The sequence below is a fragment of the Erpetoichthys calabaricus genome, chromosome 3 (genome assembly GCF_900747795.2).
Source record: "Erpetoichthys calabaricus chromosome 3, fErpCal1.3, whole genome shotgun sequence".
NCBI classification, from domain to species: domain Eukaryota; kingdom Metazoa; phylum Chordata; class Cladistia; order Polypteriformes; family Polypteridae; genus Erpetoichthys; species Erpetoichthys calabaricus.
Window position 1 is genome coordinate 43,211,633 of NC_041396.2, and position 20,014 is coordinate 43,231,646.

The 20,014-nt window shown below is 38.2% G+C and overlaps 1 protein-coding gene across 1 annotated transcript in view; it reads left to right on the forward strand.

Moving 5' to 3' along the window:
• LOC114647969 (MAP kinase-activated protein kinase 2-like) overlaps window positions 1-19,776 on the forward strand; it is a 128,840-nt gene extending 109,064 nt beyond the window's left edge. The window contains exons 6-10 of the mRNA XM_028796704.2: window positions 4,342-4,417; window positions 7,809-7,933; window positions 13,662-13,747; window positions 13,935-14,015; window positions 18,024-19,776. Coding sequence (XP_028652537.1) covers window positions 4,342-4,417; window positions 7,809-7,933; window positions 13,662-13,747; window positions 13,935-14,015; window positions 18,024-18,167 — 512 coding nt within the window. The 3' untranslated portion in view covers window positions 18,168-19,776. The remainder of the gene's footprint in view (window positions 1-4,341; window positions 4,418-7,808; window positions 7,934-13,661; window positions 13,748-13,934; window positions 14,016-18,023) is intronic.
• Window positions 19,777-20,014: the final 238 nt, after the last annotated feature.

Consider the following 20,014-nt stretch of genomic DNA (forward strand, 5'->3'; position numbering starts at 1 on the left):
TGAAAAACGGGACTTGTTGTCCCTATCTGGAAAGGGAATGGTGATTGTCTGGATTGTGGCAACTACAGAGGGATAATACTGTTCTCTGTGCCAGGTAAGGTCCTTGCTAGGGTCATCCTCAATAGGATCCATGATCACTTGCTCACCTACCAGTGACCGAAGTGGTCTGGTTTTACACCTAAGAAGTCTACCAGCAACCGCATCCTGACACTGAGGGTTCTCATGGAGTGCAAATGTGAATATCGGTAGAGTTTCTTTGCAGCCTTTGTGAATTTTCATTAAGCATTCAACTCAGTAGATCGAGCTGCCCTGTGGGACATCCCAAGATGTTGCGCGATCCCCTGATGGCCGGCTTGTACACTGGTACTGTGAGTGCTGTGCAGAGTGAAGGCAGAACCTCTGTGTTTTTCCCAGTTGATTCTGGGGTTCGTCAGGGGTGTGTTCTTGCTCCTGCTCTGTTCAATGCTTGCATGGACTAAGTGTTGGGCAAGGTCATGGGGTCCAGCGGCTGTGGGGCATCTGTTGGTGAAGAAAGATTGACAGATCTTGACTTTGCTGATGATGCGGTGATCTTCGCGGAGTCAATGGAGGCTCTGATCTGGGCTCTCGAGAGACTGAGTGAGGAGTCTTAAGTGTCTGGGCTTGCAAGTGTCCTGAATAAAAACCAAGATCCAGGCCTTTAATGACCTCTTAGGCACAGCCATCAGCAGTGTGTCCATCTGTGGAGAGAGTGTCGACCTTGTCAAGAGGTTTACTTACCTCAGCAGTGACATTTATATCTCTGGCAGATAGATAGATAGATAGATACTTTATTAATCCCAAGGGGAAATTCACATACTCCAGCAGCACCTTACTGATACAAAAAAACAATATTAAATTAAAGATTAATAATAATGCAGGTAAAAAACAGACAATAACTTTATATAATGTTAACGTTTACCACCCCGGGTGGAACTGAAGAGTCGCATAGTTTGGGGGAGGAACGATCTTCTCAGTCTGTCAGTGGAGCAGGACAGTGACAGCAGTCTGTCGTTGAAGCTGCTCCTCTGTCTAGAGATGACACTGTTTAGTGGATGCAGTGGATTTTCCATAATTGATAGGAGCCTGCTGAGCGCCCGTCGCTCTGCCACAGATGTTAAACTGTCCAGCTCCATGCCAACAATAGTGCCTGCCTTCCTCACCAGTTTGTCCAGGCGTGAGGCGTCTTTCTTCTTAATGCTACCTCCCCAGCACACCACCACGTAGAAGAGGGCGCTCGCCACAACCGTCTGATAGAACATCTGCAGCATCTTATTGCAGATGTTGAAGGACGCCAGCCTTCTAAGGAAGTATAACTTAAAACTTGGTGACTCTTCCTACGAAGTCAGTAGATGGATTGGGAGAGCATGGGGGGGTCATGAGGTCACTGGAAAGGGGTGTGCGACGCTCCTGATATCTATGCAATGGGACGAAGGTCCAAGTCTTTAGAGTCCTGGTGCTTCCTGTCTTGCTATGTGGTTGCGAGACATGGACGCTATCCAGTGACCTGAGACGAAGACTGGACTCCTTCGGTACTGTGTCTTTCAGGAGAATTCTTGGGTACCTCTGGTTTGACTTTGTGTTGACTGAGTGGTTGCTCACGGAGTCCTGAATGAGGCACATCACCTGCATTGTGAAGGGGAGCGTCAGTTGCGGCACTACAGCCATGTGGTGCGATTACCTGAGTGGTGATCTGGCCTGCAGGATCGTCATTGTTGAGGACCCGAGTGGCTGGATCAGGCCAAGTGGACACCCATATAACACCTGGCTGCGGCAGATAGATGGTCATTTCTGGAGGGTGGGACTGGGCCCATGGGTACATGAGCAAAGAGACACTGATTGAGAAAGGGAGCAACACAAATTTAAGCACTAAACAATGTTGTTGCTCTTTTTTAATGAAGCTAATTATTATCTCATGCCCAGCACTTGATATGGCAGCTAACTCTAAAGTCAGAGCGCCAAAACTTGAAAGGTATGCTCACTATTGCCCTCAGACTCTTGACTTTCATTTCAGACCGAGAGAACAAACCCCTGGTTTAACAACAACTTGTAGTGGTTTTTGTAGGCTTTTACTATATGATTTAGAGAGAATTAAAGGATCATCATGGATTACCTAACATGTCTGATCATGAGCACATGCAGTAAACTTACTTACACTTAAACTATTCAGATCTGTAAGTGAAAAAATAAATTACTGCTTAAAATCAGTACTAATAAATAAAAACCTTACCTCATCAATTGGTTACTACCATGGCCATTCAGGATGTTTTGATTTATACAAAGTTGGTTTTGCACACTTTCAGTGTCAGTTTTGTAAACAAGTCATTTGCTGTTATGAGATGCGTGTTTGACCAGTATATGGAGAAGACCTGGTTAATGACACTTAAGACTAATAACACTCAGTCCATGTTGTATTGCTTTCGCCATGTCTGTCACATCTTATTTATTACTCTAATGATCATCATTAGTTTGGATCAGAAAATATATAGAAACAGTATATTTTGGATAAAATTAAATAAATATGCAAATAAATGCACTGTGAAATGTGACCAAAAGCAATGATATTTAAGCACAAATAATTCAATGTGTCATGAAATATGTTTTTACTGCCAGTTTTTCTATGTACCTGTACTTATTTCTTTATTTATTTTTAGTACATTTTGAAACCTAAAGTATTATTTTCTGTCATCCAGAAAGGAGGGTTGGCTCTAGTGCATACTGTGATTTCAGTGGTGAATTGTTGGTGGACTGTATACTTGGAGTCGTGTATCTTTAAAATGTGTGCCTATAGTGCATATGAGTACAAGAAAAAGTTTTCCAACAATTATTATGTAAAGTGGCTTCTTTAATTCAAGAAACCCTGAATTTATTATTACAGTACCAAAGGTCTGCATGTGAAGTGTCTGCTGTAAATGTGGCATGATTCACCAGTCAAAATTTAGTACTTGCCAGAGCTCATCCTCTCAGTTTTGATGGGTGAAAGTGACTGTTTTCATTTCAGGGCACATTTCATGTTGCATATAATGTCACTAAAATAAATAATAATGAAATAAAAACATAAGCAACAAAAGCATTTAGTGATGTGTTTAATTAGGTGCACTCACATATCATGGAACCATATCACTGGTTCATTTTCAGCCCAACTTACTGTACTGCCTCTGTGATTATGTGCTTGCTTTAGCACATTACATATCACATCATTAGATTTGTCTCATACTTAAAATGTGAGCGGAGCCAAACAAATGTCTGGCTAATACAGAGATATTAAAATACTAGTTACATACATACATTTTATCTTGGATTTATTCTATAGGCTAGGCACAGGTGCAGAGATGGCCACATGGTTTGAAACCTGCTAGGACAGGCACCTGCTCCTATGATCCTAAACTGGAGAAGCCAGATAGAAATGGATGGATTGTTGAACAGATAACTGTAGCTTTGTCCAGTACATTCAGGGAATGAATGCAAATATATTCTATCATTTATCGTTCTATTCTAACTTCACCCAAATGAAGGCTACAAGTTGAAAGAATTGCAAGTCACAGCTGACTGGTAACATAATTGCACTCTTAAGGCATGCCTGAATCGTGTATTATTTCTGAACTAATTCTATAGTAGGGTAAAAATGTTGGGAGCATAAGCCCATTTTTGCCTTGAAAGAGCTGTGGAATTATGGTTCATTAAATAGAACCATGAAGGATTTTTAAACAACTGGCACAATTCTTGTAATCCTACACTAAAATTAAAGACCCATTCCACTAGTCCCTTTATACAGTATTCATTAGGGTAATTGTTTATAGAATGGTGAGTTAACAAGTTATCTAATACGGAAAAGAGGCACTAGGCCCAATTGTCTGAAGAACATGGACTTTGCAAAAAAAAAAAATAAAATAAAATAAAATACAAGTCTACTTAAATTTGCATCCAAAACTGACTCCAACAAATGCCAAATTATTATGAACAGAACAGGGGAAATAAGATATATATTAGTGATATAATTAAAATGCATTGATTTGATATTTGAAAACTCTTACAATGTTATCGATAAATGTTTGTAAAAATGTCTGAAGATGAAAGGTGTTATTCTCTGCTTATGTTGTTCATGTTTTTATCCCAAATCCAAATTTTATGATTAAACTGTTTAAAAATCAATTTCCTCCTCAGCATTTAGTTTATTAAACTGACACTGTGCTCTCCATAGGTGATCTGTGTATATGATGTAAATGATTTACTATTTAATATCAACAAGTATTACTTATTGTTCATAGAAGAATGAGTTGTACAAATCTTTAATATTTTTATTTATTTATTTTTTGCTTTTAGCCCCTGAGGTTTTAGGACCAGAAAAATATGACAAATCTTGTGACATGTGGTCCATTGGTGTCATCATGTACATCTTGTAAGTTTAATTGTCCTTTTAGTGTTTTGAGCCTTACAGTGTGTTGTTATAAGATAACTCTGTAGATGTGAGAGTGCTATTTAGGCAGCATTCCCACTTGTTAAGATGGCCACCTTGATTTAGTATGGAATTTAAACTTTTATGGTGCTTTAATTATGTAAATAAAATGTATTATTATTATTAAGTATTTTTCTGGACATTAGATTGTTTGATATATTTAAAGAAAAGAAAATAGAATGGAAATGAAGAAATAGTGTATTTCATATAAAAATAAAAGTTGTTCCCCCTAAGTATGCAAAGATCATGAATGGATATGAAGTTAATCTGCAATACTACATGATCTGCAGCAGTGGTTTTAGAGTTATTCTCGGAGGCTGCATAGGGCACACAAGCAATCCTTCCATTTGAGCTCTTCCATGGGTCAAAATAATAACCAGTTTGATAATGTTAGAAACCAAAATTCTAGATTTTCAGTCATCTAATGCAGGTTGGTGACGTTTGTGTAACTATACTATACGTATTGACAGTGCTTACTAGCAAATTTTGATTTATCCTGTAGATATTTCTCCATTTGTGAATTCTGAAATGTTTACTGTAGGGTTTGTCAAATTAGCCAAAACATGGGTGGAATATTCAAATTAAGAAAAAGTATATATATGAATATGTTCGAACTTAGGCTATTGATTCTGAGCATTACATGTGCTTTTGTTCATGCTTTTGATTATACATTGTTATACTGGTAATGGCCAGAGTGGCAACCACAGCAAGAATAAACACCAACAGCAAAAAAATTAAAACAAAACTTTTGCAACTTAAAATATAAGAGCCATTAAAATCTTGTCGAGCTGCACCCTATATAAGGGAAGCGTCATCACCTACCACCTTCTTGTTTTCAGTCTCAGTCTGGTTTTCACCCTTTTGGGTACTAGAACAGTGCCCCACACCTCTGTCACTCAGCTATCCTCCACCCTCACTAAAAGTGCCTCCCATGGGCTCCACCCCAGCCCTGCTTCTCCTTCCTTACAGCTGTCACGTCACAAGACTTTTATAATGCAGAACACCAGTTAAGTGCCACAAACAGGACCTATGCAACATGTCACAAGCATTTCATGCTTTGCAGAAGCAATGAAAATTTTAAAAAAGTGAAAATATTAATAATAATTAGTAGTGAGTTGCAGTGCATGTGGCATGTAAGGATTTAGGCTTATTATCATGGTGCTTTTATGGCTTGATGTACTGACAAGGTTCAAAAGGAATATGAGTCAGTAAGACCATGTCAGGGTGAGAATAGGAAGCAAAGTAAAAGGGCAGGCAAGAGAGGATGATGGCAGACTTCTTTTATTATTTTGGATGTGTCCAATGGGCAGTGGCAGGATATTGTTTATATAGCAGCATTCAAAATAAAAAGCCAAAGATCTGGAAAAGTGGGATCACCACAGTATCAAGTCAGGGTCCTTCTGTTTAATTTTTTTAACCATCTGATGCAGCAATATTTTAATAACGGTGGCCTGAATATTTTTAATTACTGCTCATTGCTTTAGGCATTTTGTGTCAAATCAGCAGCTGTGTAAAACTGAGACTAATTGTGGGACACCACACCACACCACAGAAGCACTTAGTAAAACTGCTCTGACTACACCTGTAGATCAAAGTGCAGGGCAGTGGGACAGAAAAAGAAGAAATGTGAGAGGGTCTGGCTGTAAGATTTACTAATGAAGATAATTAGCTGACCATTTGAAACTGTGAAAGGGCTTATTAGTGGATGTGAAGTGCTAAAACAAATCAGTAAAAGATCACAGCTTTGCATAGCGCGTTTGGAGTAACTCAGTGTGATAATTGGTACAGGTAAAACCAACAACTGTTCTTTTACAATTGAATGTCAGCTTTTTTCTTCAAAGAATACCTTTTTCAAATAAATTTGAATTATATTTGAGTAGTAATGTTTGATGAGACAGCCCTAGTATACTGCCCACTAAAATTGTTTCTATAATTGCTAAATAAAAATGATTACCAGATTGATCTATGGTAGCAAACTAGCGAGTGCTGGTAGTCTACTTTAAAAGAAGTGTAGTCAGGAAAATTGGGAGATAATTACCATTTATTTCCACGAGAAAGGTCCGCTACAGTGATTAAATATGAGCAATTGCAACATGTTTAAGGTTATTCTCTATACCTCCAGATGTTGCTACATCATGAGTTCAGCTGAGAGAAAATGGACCTGCATTGAAACCACTAGTACAGTACATCATTTCACTCACTATTTTTTTTTTCCCCCTTTCAGTTACGCTATCAGCATTAAAGCACACAAGAGAATTTGTTCTTTATTATATCTAAAGAATTTCAATTGGTAAAAAGTAGACAGCAGAACAGAGGAAAAAAAGAACATCATTGACTTCAATGTTTCGGCAAGTTTGCATAAATGCGATTGACATGCCACCAGTAGAAACTCAGAAACCACATATTTATTTCAGAACAGTGTCTGGCATTTACACCAGGTTTCATTTCTTCCAGGACAGGCTTCAGGTTTTTATGAAAAGCAAAAAGTAAATTTAGATTACATCAAATTATTTTGGATTTAAGGTTAAGGGCCTTGTTTAAGGGCCCAGCAGACTAGGATCTCTTTTGGCAGTGACGGGGATTCGAACCGGCAACCTTCGGGATACCAGCACAGATCCTTAGCCTCAGAGCCACCACTCTGCCCTAATAGGAAAGTGGCTGGAGAATGTGGGCAACGATCCCGCTACCTCTCGCATGCTAAGCGAGCGCTCTACCGTTTCAGCTAACTTTTCCTCCTAATTTTTTCCCTCCTGTGCCCGCCTCACCTGCCTTTTAAATGACTCCACATGTTTGGTGTGTTATGGTTGAGAAAAAAATTATTGACTAATTTAATTTTCAACATGGCAGTAAGTAGCTTATCTGTATTTATCAGTTTATTAAAATGCTCTGTAAAAAGCCACATTTCCCCGTGGGAGAAATAAAGTTCTATCTTATCTATCTTATCTATCTATCTATCTATCTATCTATCTATCTATCTATCTATCTATCTATCTATCTATCTATCTATCTATCTATCTATCTATCTATCTATCTATCTATCTATCTATCTATCTATCTATCTATCTATCTATCTATCTATCTATCTATCTATCTATCTATCTATCTATCTGTCTGCTTTCTTGGACACCACACGCATCCACAGGTAAGATTACTGATGTTAAGAAAAACAAATGGAAGGTAATTTAGATTCCATTTTTGTGAGAAACTCTTTGTTGTGCCAGTACAATTTATTTTTATTTACATTTTTTACTTTAATTTATTATTCTTTTAAAAAAGAAGCATTGTTGTAAAATTGCACTAAAACTTTATCAAATTCTTATCACTTCTCTGACAGACTCTGTGGCTATCCACCATTCTACTCCAATCATGGGTTGGCAATCTCCCCTGGGATGAAAAGGAGAATCCGCATGGGACAATATGAATTTCCCAATCCAGAGTGGTCAGAAGTGTCTGAAGAAGGTAATTAAATATTTGGAAAGATGTCTAAAGACAGTGCAATTAATGATGGATGATTCTGGCTGATACTGTGACTGGTAATTTTTATGCATTCTGTGTGATTTGTTTGTATTTTATTATTGTATTACTAATGGAAAGCAAGGAAGCTGTGCATTTCATTATAAAATTGTTTTCTTGTACTTTTTAATTGTGAATGATAAGCCGATATTTTTAGTTTTATCAATCTCTCCTTTCTTACATGTTTAAAGGATCACATCAGTATCAAAATTAAACTTAGCAGCTATGAATAAAATTGGACTCGTCATGTTATACCTTCCTGCTTTGTTTCAAGAAAATGACTACATTAACATTGCTTTTTATAGTTCTAGACAGTCATTTTTCACAACTAACACCTTCTCTGTGTTTCCTTGACATCATCTCTTTTTAAAATAGTTACAAACAACAGAAGTTACTCTTTTTTCAGTAAAAAGATGTAATTTTAGGATACCTTATTGATGTCAGAAGCAGTCATTTTCTTACCTTTTAATGTAGCATTTATTTTTAGTCGCATCATATTGAAATGCAAGGTGAGATTTTTTTTTTATCATTTTAAGAGGAAGTCATACTGAAATCATAATATGTAGCAATTGTGAGCAAGTGGGGGCACTGTTGCAGTGATGCTACTGTCCGTACTAGATGCTATCAAACAAAAAGCTGTAAAATAGTATATTATAAAAGAAGTAGTATCATTTAAAAAAAGAAAAAAGAAAAAAAAAAGAAGCAAACTACAGAATAAATGTTCATATATTTAATGACCTCTTGGGCACAGCCATCAGTAGTTTGTCCGTCTGCGGAGAAAGTGCTGACCTCATTGAAGGGCTTACTTACCTCTGCAGTGACATTCATGTCCCTGGTGACTCTTTCTATGAAGTTACTAAACAGATTGAGAGAACATGGGGGTGTCAAGAGGTTGCTGGAAAGGGGTGTGTGGCACTCTCGATATCTCAAGGACAAAGGTGCAAGTCTTTACAGTCCTGATGCTTCCTGTTTTACTTCGTGGTTGCTAGATATGGATGCTATCCAGTGACCTGAGATAAAGACTGGACTCCTTCAGTACTGTCTCTCTTCAGAGAATACTTGGGTACTACCACTTTGACTTTGCTTCAAACAAGCAAGATTGCTCATGGAGTCGTGAATGAGGCACATTATCTGCATTGTGAGGGAGCATCAGTTACTGCAGTACGGCCTTGTGGCATGATTCCCTGAGGGTGATCCGGCTCACAGGATCTTCATTGCAGGGGACCTGAGTGGCTGGACCAGGCCAAGGGTACACCCAAGTAACACCTGGCTGCCGCATATAAATGGTCATTTCCGGAGGGTGGGACTGGACCACGTGTCTGCCAGGGGGGTTGTCAACTGGAATCCCAAGCTGTTTCATCGTGTGGTGGGTGCAGCAATACGCTGTATCAGTGCATGCTTCCCAACCTGAACCTGACATATTCATCAATTTTCTGCCACTAATCATAGTCTGGGTCATGGGAACAGCAGTCTAAGCAAAGCTGCCCAGTCAGTCCTTTTCTTGTGGGAGTTACGTTCCTAGAGCACCCATGAATTGTGAAAAACCGCAAATGTTGGATGTGGTTAAAAAATGTCTATTATAGTTAAACCCTAAATATGCCCCCAAAACACTTTAATTTCAAACTCAGCTTAATACATTACCTAAAAAAATAATGTAAAGGTAAACCTGTATACAGTGATCCCTCGCTATATCGCGCTTCGCCTTTCGTGGCTTCACTCTATCGCGGATTTTATATGTAAGCATATTTAAATATATATCGCGGATTTTTTGCTGGTTCGCGGATTTCTGAGGACAATGGGTCTTTTAATTTCTGGTACATGCTTCCTCAGTTGGTTTGCCCAGTTGATTTCATACAAGGGACGCTATTGGCAGATGGCTGAGAAGCTACCCAACTTACTTTTCTTCTCTCTCTTGCGCTGACTTTCTCTGATCCTGACGTAGGGGGTGTGAGCAGGGGGGCTGTTCGCACACCTAGACGATACGGAAGCTCGTCTAAAAATGCTGAAAGATTATCTTCACGTTGCTACCTTCTGTGTGCAGCTGCTTCCTGAAGCGACATGCTGCACGGTGCTTCGCATACTTAAAAGCTCAAAGGGCACGTATTGATTTTTGACTTTGTTTTTCTCTCTCTCTCTCTCTCTCTCTCTCTCTCTCTCTCTCTCTCTCTCTCTCTCTCTCTCTCTCTCCCTGCTCCTGATGGAGGGGGTGTGAGCTGCCGCCTTCAACAGCTTTGTACCGGCGGTGCTTCGCATACTTAAAAGCCAAACAGCCCTATTGATTTGTTTGCTTTCCTCTCTGTTTCTGACAGGCTGTGCTCCTGACACGCACTCCTTTGAAGAGGAAGATATGTTTGCATTCTTTTAATTGTGAGACAGAACTGTCATCTCTGTCTTGTCATGGAGCACAGTTTAAACTTTTGAAAAAGAGACAAATGTTTGTTTGCAGTGTTTGAATAACGTTCCTGTCTCTCTACAACCTCCTGTGTTTCTGCGCAAATCTGTGACCCAAGCATGACAATATAAAAATAACCATATAAACATATGGTTTCTACTTCGCGGATTTTCTTATTTCGCGGGTGTCTCTGGAACGCAACCCCCGCGATGGAGGAGGGATTACTGTACTGTACTGCTATGTCTCCTGCAGTGCTAGAATGTAAAATACAGATGTTACCGCTATATGTACTGTAGCTCATGCAAGCGCGTTTTCATTGCCAGAAGCCTTAGAAGGTGCAGGGCATTTCGGCGGCATCTTGGGGCTTTAACCCTTAAACTGCCACATCCTTGGGGGTTAATGCATCCCTGGATGCCAAATACTTTTTGCTGCACTTCAAGTAAACGGCACAATTCTCAAAGAAAAAGTGAAATTTTAATAGAACACATTTTTTTCTTGCAAAGAGCATCATAATTACTGCAACACTGATCATTTTACACACTGCTAATGAACTGTAAAAACTATTTAAAAAAACTACTGGAACAATATGTACAAGGTGCAACTGACGCCATGGATGAAATTAAGTAATCACAGAGCCAACTGTGCTTGAACTGGCAGCACGCAAGCACACAGAGGTAAACGCTGATGCTGTCTCAATCCCAGAGGCAGTGAGGCTGCAGTGTGTCACGCTTGGGTCACAGAATTGCACAGAAACACAGGAGATTGTAGAGACAGGAACTTTATTGAAACACTTCAAACAAACGTGTCTCTTTCAGAAGTAAAACGATCTCAGCATGCAGTTAATTCTCGATTAAAGAATAGATAAACATCATAGGGGAGCACAACGGGAGCGGGACCCCCAACAAGAGCAGAGGATGTCTGGGGGAGGAGAGAGAAACAAAGCAATCAGCCAAAAAGGACATGTGCTGTTCAGGCTTTTAAGTATGCATAGCGTTGCGCGAGAAGCATATCACACAACAGAGCAGCAAGTAAGCCCAGCAAGTAAGGGAGCAATGTGAAAGTAGTCTCAGTGTTTTTTAAGAGGGTTTTTTTGAGGAGTGTCAGTGTCTTCTAGGGGTGCGTTCAGCCCCCCTGCTCACAAGGGGCTGGCAGTGGTCATGAGCTGGCTGCTCAACGAATGTACAGCACTGACTGATCAGCTCCTGCGTGCTTGCAAATGGCACTGGGAAACGACTATAGCTGGTTGTGGTGGTTTAAGGGTTGAGAGGAACAAAATGGAAAACACAAGAACACTCCGCTGGAGATGCATCACAGTCAATTAGCAGCAAGGAGAAATGAATAACGCTGTAGCGGTCCGGTGCCGCTAAGATTCACAACGTCGAGAAGACGGAGATTTATTTATTTTTATGGTGGAGATTGTAGGGATGCACCCAGTCTTGACCCGACCCGCACGTACTAACAAACAGAGACAAAAACAAAGCAATCTGGTAATCAAACAGCAAATAAAGAATGTAATGAAAACAAATGAAATAAATGAAAACAACAATACCACCCCTGTTCCCCTTACAGCAATTACCCATTAAATACAACAAAGCATCAACAAAACACACACAGTAAATCATGAAAAATGTTCATGAAAAACTGCAATGGATGAAATGTAATGATGAAAATAGATAGTCCAGAGATCCGCATGTTGAATGGGAATGTAAAGATAGTCCTACCGCTAGTTCCTGAAATGGTGAAGATGGGTTCAGGAGCGCTTCTTTCTTTGCAGGATGGCCATGAATCCACTTACAGTCCTCATGCACACAGGCAGACGATCCAGGACAAAACGAATATGTACAGGTATCCCAAAAGAAGGCACGCAGAGAAACAGGAACTTGTAACACAAATTACAAAAACTTTTGCTTTTGGTCACCGGCCCCCTTTTTAAAAGCCGCGCTGACATCCTTTGACCCCAATAGCCCCAGCATCCTCGGCAGAAGACCAATCAGAGCCACTGCAGGGACTGCTGGGTATCACAATTTCAAATTCTATTGGTTACTTTCACCATCCCAAGCCTTGTTTCCTCTACAGTTGCTTCCTGATCTCTCTACAGTACAGTATTGCCATGAAAAAAGCCAAAAAATTGCGGAGGATATTTGTGGTTTCCGCTAACAATTATTAGATAGGTTATAAGGGAACATCCGTGAATGACTGAGGCCGCAAACTCTGAACCGTGACTTCGCGGGGGTCTACTGTAAATAAAAGTAACACAATTGCTGCTAGTTTTGGACATCTTGGACTGATTTTGATTTTTGTCTGTTATTTGGGTGGTTTGTCAATCTCCCCACATTTCCAGTACAAAAACCCCTTCGATTCTTCCATTTCTCTTTGTCTCACTTTCATTGAACACTTCTATTCTGGTCATTTAGATGCACTTAAGCCTCATTTCAGTGTCTTATTTGGGCGAGCCTCAAAATCGCTTTCAGGTTCAAGGCTGGCACTACATTAACTCCAGTGACACCACCAGGCTGAAACTTTCTCTAGTGACATCTGGTGTTCTTGCACCATTTGAACCTTTGATTATCCTTAAGTTGCTGCCTACTCTGTTAGGATGGCAGAGTCTCATGTGTTCCCTTGTAGAATCATGTGCCATTTACTGCCTAAAGGTGTCATCACCTTGTATTCTCTTCCCTGAACTTACCTTCTCTTTGGATAGAGAGCCAAGCATTCTAGGCAGTTGCACAGTCCCCTTCCTAATAGTGTTCCAGGGGAAGACTGCATACTGCCAACAGAGCCACGTGTGCTTTGATTTTGCTGGTTTTCCTTCCAAAATACCTTACTGTACTTATTATGTCTGCTTCTGTTCTTGTTTGTTTGAAAAAGTTCCAAAGTATCTTTAAACTTGTTCCTTTACTGCAAGTCTAGTCAAAACCCCTTCTTCAGGTAAATGCTAAACACAAACACTTGGTTAAAGTTATGCCAGTACTTCTGCCAAAGTATGGTACCCATTTTAATACTGTCGTGTAACCATTCCCAAATAAACACTATTGAAAATACCTACCAGCATAGAAGGCATTAAAATGTCCAGTACTGTAAAAAAAACAGTATAACACTATATATAACCTTTTCTAATGACAACTATACCATAGCTTAAATTTCTCCCTTTGGATTGTACCTTCTCTGAGCATTTAGAGCCTTGTTTCAGATCTTATCTCGTAGTCAGTAGCTCAAACTTGTTTTGTGTTTTACACTTGAATAAGACATAAATTAAAAGTAAGTGTTTCTGTGCTCTTTTAGCCAAACAGCTTATTCGACAGCTGCTCAAGACTGAACCAACACAACGGATGACCATCACAGAGTTTATGAACCACCCATGGATCAATGTAAGACTTTAAACATTTGTAAATACAGTTTAATTTTTGCTTCCTGCTTATAAAATTTAAGCAACACCGTCTTAGCCTGTTCTGGTAGCATTTCTTCCTAATGTATTTTCATAAATGTTAACAGTCTTATCTTTCATATTTGAAATATTATGTAAAGAATGAAAGGTTATGGCATCTTTTTTAACAGATGTCTCAGCAAGTACCACAAACTCCACTTCACACAAGCAGAGTTTTGAAAGAAGAGAAGGATCTCTGGGAGGATGTGAAGGTCGGTGTTTAAAACATTCTTGTTCTGTATTTATGATAATTAATTACTGGATTCATGAAATAAATTTTAAAAAGTGCCTTTGTAGTCAGTAGGGTTTTTTAAAGAGATGATTAAGGAGGTGGCTTATTAGTGTGATCCACATTGAGATTTTAAAACACACCAGTGGTCTGACCTACATATTTTTAAATAAGGAGTGCACAGATACCCATGACGATGACAATGTTTTTCCCTCTGGGGATGACGATTGCTGAAATTTCAAATGTTTCATGAATCCAAAAAGTCACCCCTTTAGTCTAAATTCTTACCTATCATGATTCCAGGCTGTGTTACCTAATGATGTTTGCTCGTGTTTTTCTGTAAGACCTAGAGTGAGAGCATTCAATTTGCTTGGGAAAGCATATTATAAACATATCTGGTACTTCAGGGATTTCTAAAACCAGTATGTATGTATGTATGTGTATATGTACAGTATATATGTGTATGTGTGTATATATAATATATACTGTATATTATATAGTGGCATGCAGAAATTTCAGCATCCTTGTCTAAAATGTCTGTTACTGTGAATAGTTAAGTGAGCAGAAGTTGAACAGATCACCAAAAGGCATAAAGTTAATAGACAACACATTTCTTTTCATCACTGTATGCAAGATTAGTGTATTGTTTTTGTTTTTGTACAATTGTACAGTGAAAAAGGAAAGGAGCACCATGCCAAAGTTAGGGCACCCCAAGGTATGTGAGGTGTCATAACTTTTCCCAAGGTCACAGACCTTAATTTGCTCACCAGAGCTATGACTTGTTCACAGTCACTGTTAGGAAACCCCTGGTAATGCAAAGTGCAAAGCTGTATAAAGTCCGACTCCTCATGCCTTGTCCCAACAATCAGCAACCGTGGGCTCCTCTAAGCAGCTGCCTAGCACTCTGAAAAATAAAAATGGATGGTCACAAAGCAGGAGGAGGCTGCAAATGGATAGCAAAGTGTTTTCAGGTAACTGTTACCTCAGTCCGTAATGTTTTTAAGTAATCGCAGTTAACAGGAATGGTGAAGGTTGAAGGTCATGTTGAGGACTGGAAGACCCAAGAAAACTTTATGAAAGAACTACTTGTTGGATTGATAGAAAGGCAACTAACACCCTGTTTGACTGCAAAAGACCTTCAGGAAGATTTAGCAGACTCTGGAGTGGTGGTACACTGTTCTACTGTGCAGCGGTGCCTGAACAAATTTGACCTTCATGGTAGAGTCAGCAGAAGAAAGCCGCCTTAGCCACAAAATTCAGGACCTGAAGTTTGAAAACTTCAAACATCTAAACAAGCCTGATTCATGTTTGAAACAAGTCCTGTGGACTGATGAAGTCAAAATAGAAAATTTTGGTCACAATGTGCAAAGGTATGTTTGGAGAAAAAAAGGGTGCCAAATTCCAGGAAAAGAACATCTCTCCAACTATTAAGTATGACGGTGGGTCGATCATGCTTTGGGCTTGTGTTGCAGCCAGTGGCACAGGGCACATGTCATTGGTAGAGGGAAGAAAGGATTCAAATAAATACCAGAAAATTCTGGAAGCAAACATCACACCATCTGAAGAAAAAAGAAGCTAAAAAGAAGAATAGGTCCTACAACAAGATAATGATCTGATACACACTTCAATCTACAATGAACTATCTCAAGAGGCGCAAGCTGACTGTTTTGCCATGGCCCTCACAGTCCCCTGACATAAACATCATTGAAAATCTGTGTGTAGATCTCAAAAGAGCAGTTGGTGCAAGACAGCCCAAGAATCTTACAGAATTAGAAGACTTCTGCAAGGACAAATGGATGACAATACCCTAAGAATGAACTGAAAGACTCTTAGCTGGCTACAGAACTACTGTAGAACCTGTCATCCTCTTTAGATAGTAACCAGTGAGTGACTTTCTAAATGTTAGTTTCAAACTAATCTTATCATACTTAATATTTAGATTTCCCTTGGCTTATTTAGTATCAAAAAACCAAAGCTCATCATCTAATGAGTTCTGAGTACTTCTGGTCCTTAAACGATTTAGTCACAGTAGGGCTTGTTTGCTAGCTTGCTCCTGGCCAATTCATGCCTTGACTAAGCTCCATAGCCTGATTAGTTTTCCTTTTTTGTTATTGTATTTCGGCATTTATAATATAGTAGCTCCGGATTAAGCACATATTAACAGTGTTGTTCCTGTATCTTTTTTGTGTAGCTTTATTCTCATTACAAGAGGGCATCTGAGACTCCACAAAGAAATAACCGTGCCTAAATAAAATTATTTAGTTTTTGGAAGAGCAAACATGGTTATTTTGGGGTGTACATAGAAGACCACATGAGAGCGTTTTTTGGCTATAGGTAAAATTATATTAATGCAATTATGTTTGAAATATGTTCAGACTTTTGACTTTAACCTTGACCCTGTGAAATGTATTTGTACATAAAGGAAAAGGAAGACAAGTATAAATCTGAAATAAACTATTTACTGAGAACAATATCTGACAGTAGTACTGAAAATGTCCCAACACTACAGTGAACACAAAGTAAAACAACTTAATACTCCATTCTGTTTAAATGTGGGTAAACCTCTGATTAGATTTTATTGTATTTTTGGCCTTATCTGGCAATTGTACAAAACATGTCCTTGTCAAAATAATTTATATTTCACTTACTTTTGATTATTTTTGACACATTGTGAGGAGACCATTTTACAATGGTACTGTCAATTGTACTGTTTCTTGTTTTTGAGTATCTAAGGCTATAACACACCGAGCATGCAGACAGTTTAAGGAGAGAAAGTTTATTGCTACCTCACAATACAAACGTTTGAAGACTTTTTAAAAGTTCAAAACATGCATCCCTATAACATTTTAAGCTTACAAATGATGCTACTTGGAGTATGAGAGAAAACACAAGCATAAAGAGGGAAACAGCGTGCATGCAGTAGGAAAAAATCCAGGTACTATACATATGGTGACAGGGCTAAGAAGTAAAATTTTACAATCTAGAAGCAGTAGTTGTGCAGCTTCCTCTTCAGACAGCTGTTTGTATCTGCAGCAGTGGCAGCAGAAATGTGAAATGAAGATGTATATTTCAGTTACAAAGTAGCATTGAGTGCAACAGTTTTGTTTCATTTTTGAATGATTGTTGTTACATTCACAGTACACAGTTTTTCAGTGTATTTACACTCGCCTCCTTCACACTTCAACCTGTATATATATATTTTGAACATTTTCCTCTTTTACGGATCACCAAACAAGTTAGTCAAATGACGGGAGTGCAACAAGCTCTACCACCTCACTTTTCCTGCTCCTTGAAGTAAAATAACTAAAAGTTTTTTTTGTGTTTTTTTTTTAAAGTCTCTTATCTAGAAACAAGTGCAAGAGGACAGGAATTAGTAAAGCATTGCACTGTAAGCACAGAGTGAACAAACATGTACATTAAAAACCTCATGGCTACATTATGCACACATTATAATGCAGTCAACAATTTTACCTGGAGACTTAAATGAGTGTAACTATTCAGGTACATCTTTCAAAGATGTTATGTTTAAAAAAAAAATTGAACTACAGTTAGCCACAGACTCTTCACAATAAACACGTAATGATAGGAGTAAGATGTGCTTTACAATCCACTTGACTTAAACACTAAACTCAAGTTCTTTTCCTAAACTCAGTAGGTGATGGGCATGTTCAAGATAAATTAACCATGAATCAGGGCAGTAAAATTTAGTACTTGTTTCTCTTCTCTGTTCCATTAGTAGGTACATTTCAAGAGTTACAAAGAAAATTATTATGCAGGCTTTGTCTTCATTTGAATAAAACATCTTTACATGTCAGTTGCTTGTGCGTTTTATGGTCTTTATGTGGCATCAGGTGTGACATTTGATGCACATGTTATACATACAAGATTCATATCACACAATATATGCATTTGAATAATAATTTTTCACGTTTTAAAGCATTTTTCTGGAGGTAAAAATGTAAACTAACTCAATGTCTGCTCTGTATTTTAGGAGGAAATGACTAGTGCCTTAGCAACCATGAGAGTTGATTATGAACAAATCCGAATCAAGACAATTGCTGATTCCTCTAATCCACTGCTGATGAAAAGACGAAAGAAAACAAATGCTGTACCTTCTGATGCTCAAAGCCAATGAACAAACCCAAGAAAAAAAAGTATGTGATCCCAAGGAAGCAATAAACTTGAGCTTATTTGAGAGCGACCACCATAGAAATGGAATAACGTGGATTTAAGGAAAAGAAAATCACTCGTATTAGGGTTTTGTGGTGGTGTGTTTTTTTCCTTTTTCTTCTCCAAAGACTGGTGGATAAATAGATAAGCCCTGTGTTGAAGGGAAAAGAAAACGCCTGAAGAAACAAAAATGATTTGGACTCGAGTTCTCCTTGGATCTCACTTTTGAATTGCTCTGTAAACATTTATCTCTCCGTGGTCCTCTAAATTTTGCTAAGGAGTTGAATCATTTTTAATAGCTAAATGTGGAAGGAGAAGGAGAAATTGTTTTTAAAATTAGAATATAATAAATATAGATATATATTCACAGTATATCATTTTTTCAAGGGTTCATTTGTGAATGAGCCTTTTTTGACCTTGCACAAAAGACAAAGCCATTTTCAGGAATTTGGGAACACTGATTTTATTTTTTTTATTTTTTAAATCACAATTTAAAGATTGGGAAGGGTTGTTGTTGAAGAAACTACTTCTTAAAAAGATGCATATGTATCTTTGAGAAATGGAGAAGAAAGGTGAAAAAAAGGAAAAAGACTAATCTGTCTGACTGCAAAGGTATTTTTGTGTTTTAAATATTCACACAATCTTATGAACATAGGTCCAGGTTCCTGAGCTCTTGAATCAGTATTGTTACTGGTAATGTGTTCTTGGAATCACTGAACACTGCTTTTAATCAATTTGCAGTTGCATTAAAAGTGTAAAGGTTTATGAACAGTTTCTGCATTATAAGGGAGTGATGTGGGATCGGTGCTATGAATACAGATGGCTTTACGCAGCATTTCTTAGGTTTAAAAAAAGTGGAGCATGTACTTAATTACAAGATACATCAGTCACTTTTAAAAGATTGCTGAGGGGCACTGGGCATCTTTGTTTCTTAAAATGAGGGTTTATTTTTACTAGTGTCTGGAGAGTAAGAGTAAAGCCCCCACCTTTTTTTGGTTTCCTTCAACTGACTGTTCATAAAATATTTTGTATTTAACCACTGTAACTGTTTAAATCATTAAACTATATGTCACAAATGATCATGCTGAAGCACAGGTCTCCATAAAAGATTAATTATCACTGCTTCTGCACAGGCCTAGTAGAGGTTATGTGCAGAAATCACATATTTTGAAACGGCCTTAAAGTTATTCTTCACAGTAGCCTTTGTAGTTCTAGTTTCTGTGTGCTGCAGTCGCAGAAACCTGGGCCGCAGTAACTTCATGTGATCATTATTTTTTATGTGCACCTGTGTCTTCGAACTCTCCTCTGCCTTGTGCTTTACTGGTCTATAAACTAAGCCAGCAGCTGGCTTTTAACTATATTTTTCTACTGTATTCAAATCCATCCTGTGAACTATTACTTAAGAAAGGCTAAATTAATTTTGGTGTCTGAATTTTTGTATTCTACATTGCTTGACAGCAGGACTTTGCTTCTCAAGTGTATGTATGATTGAAATAATTTTGTTTCATGTCAAGCTGCTGTACTGATGTCCAGACCTGCTTTTACTTTGAATTAAATACTTTTAAAACTGTTAATACAGGTTAAACTTTTTTCCAGTTCCTTATTTCTTAATTACATTTATTACTTTAACAATGTGTAGAATTTGTGAAAATTGCAATCTACAGTTCATTAAATTATTACAAAAAATTCTATTTTGAGTAGTGTAGCAGTTAGCCACAAAAAAATTGTAGTTTAAAAAATATATATATATAGTGCATTTTTCAGATAGATTAAACAGTGAAAACGGTTTATTGCGTCGCATGTCATTACAAG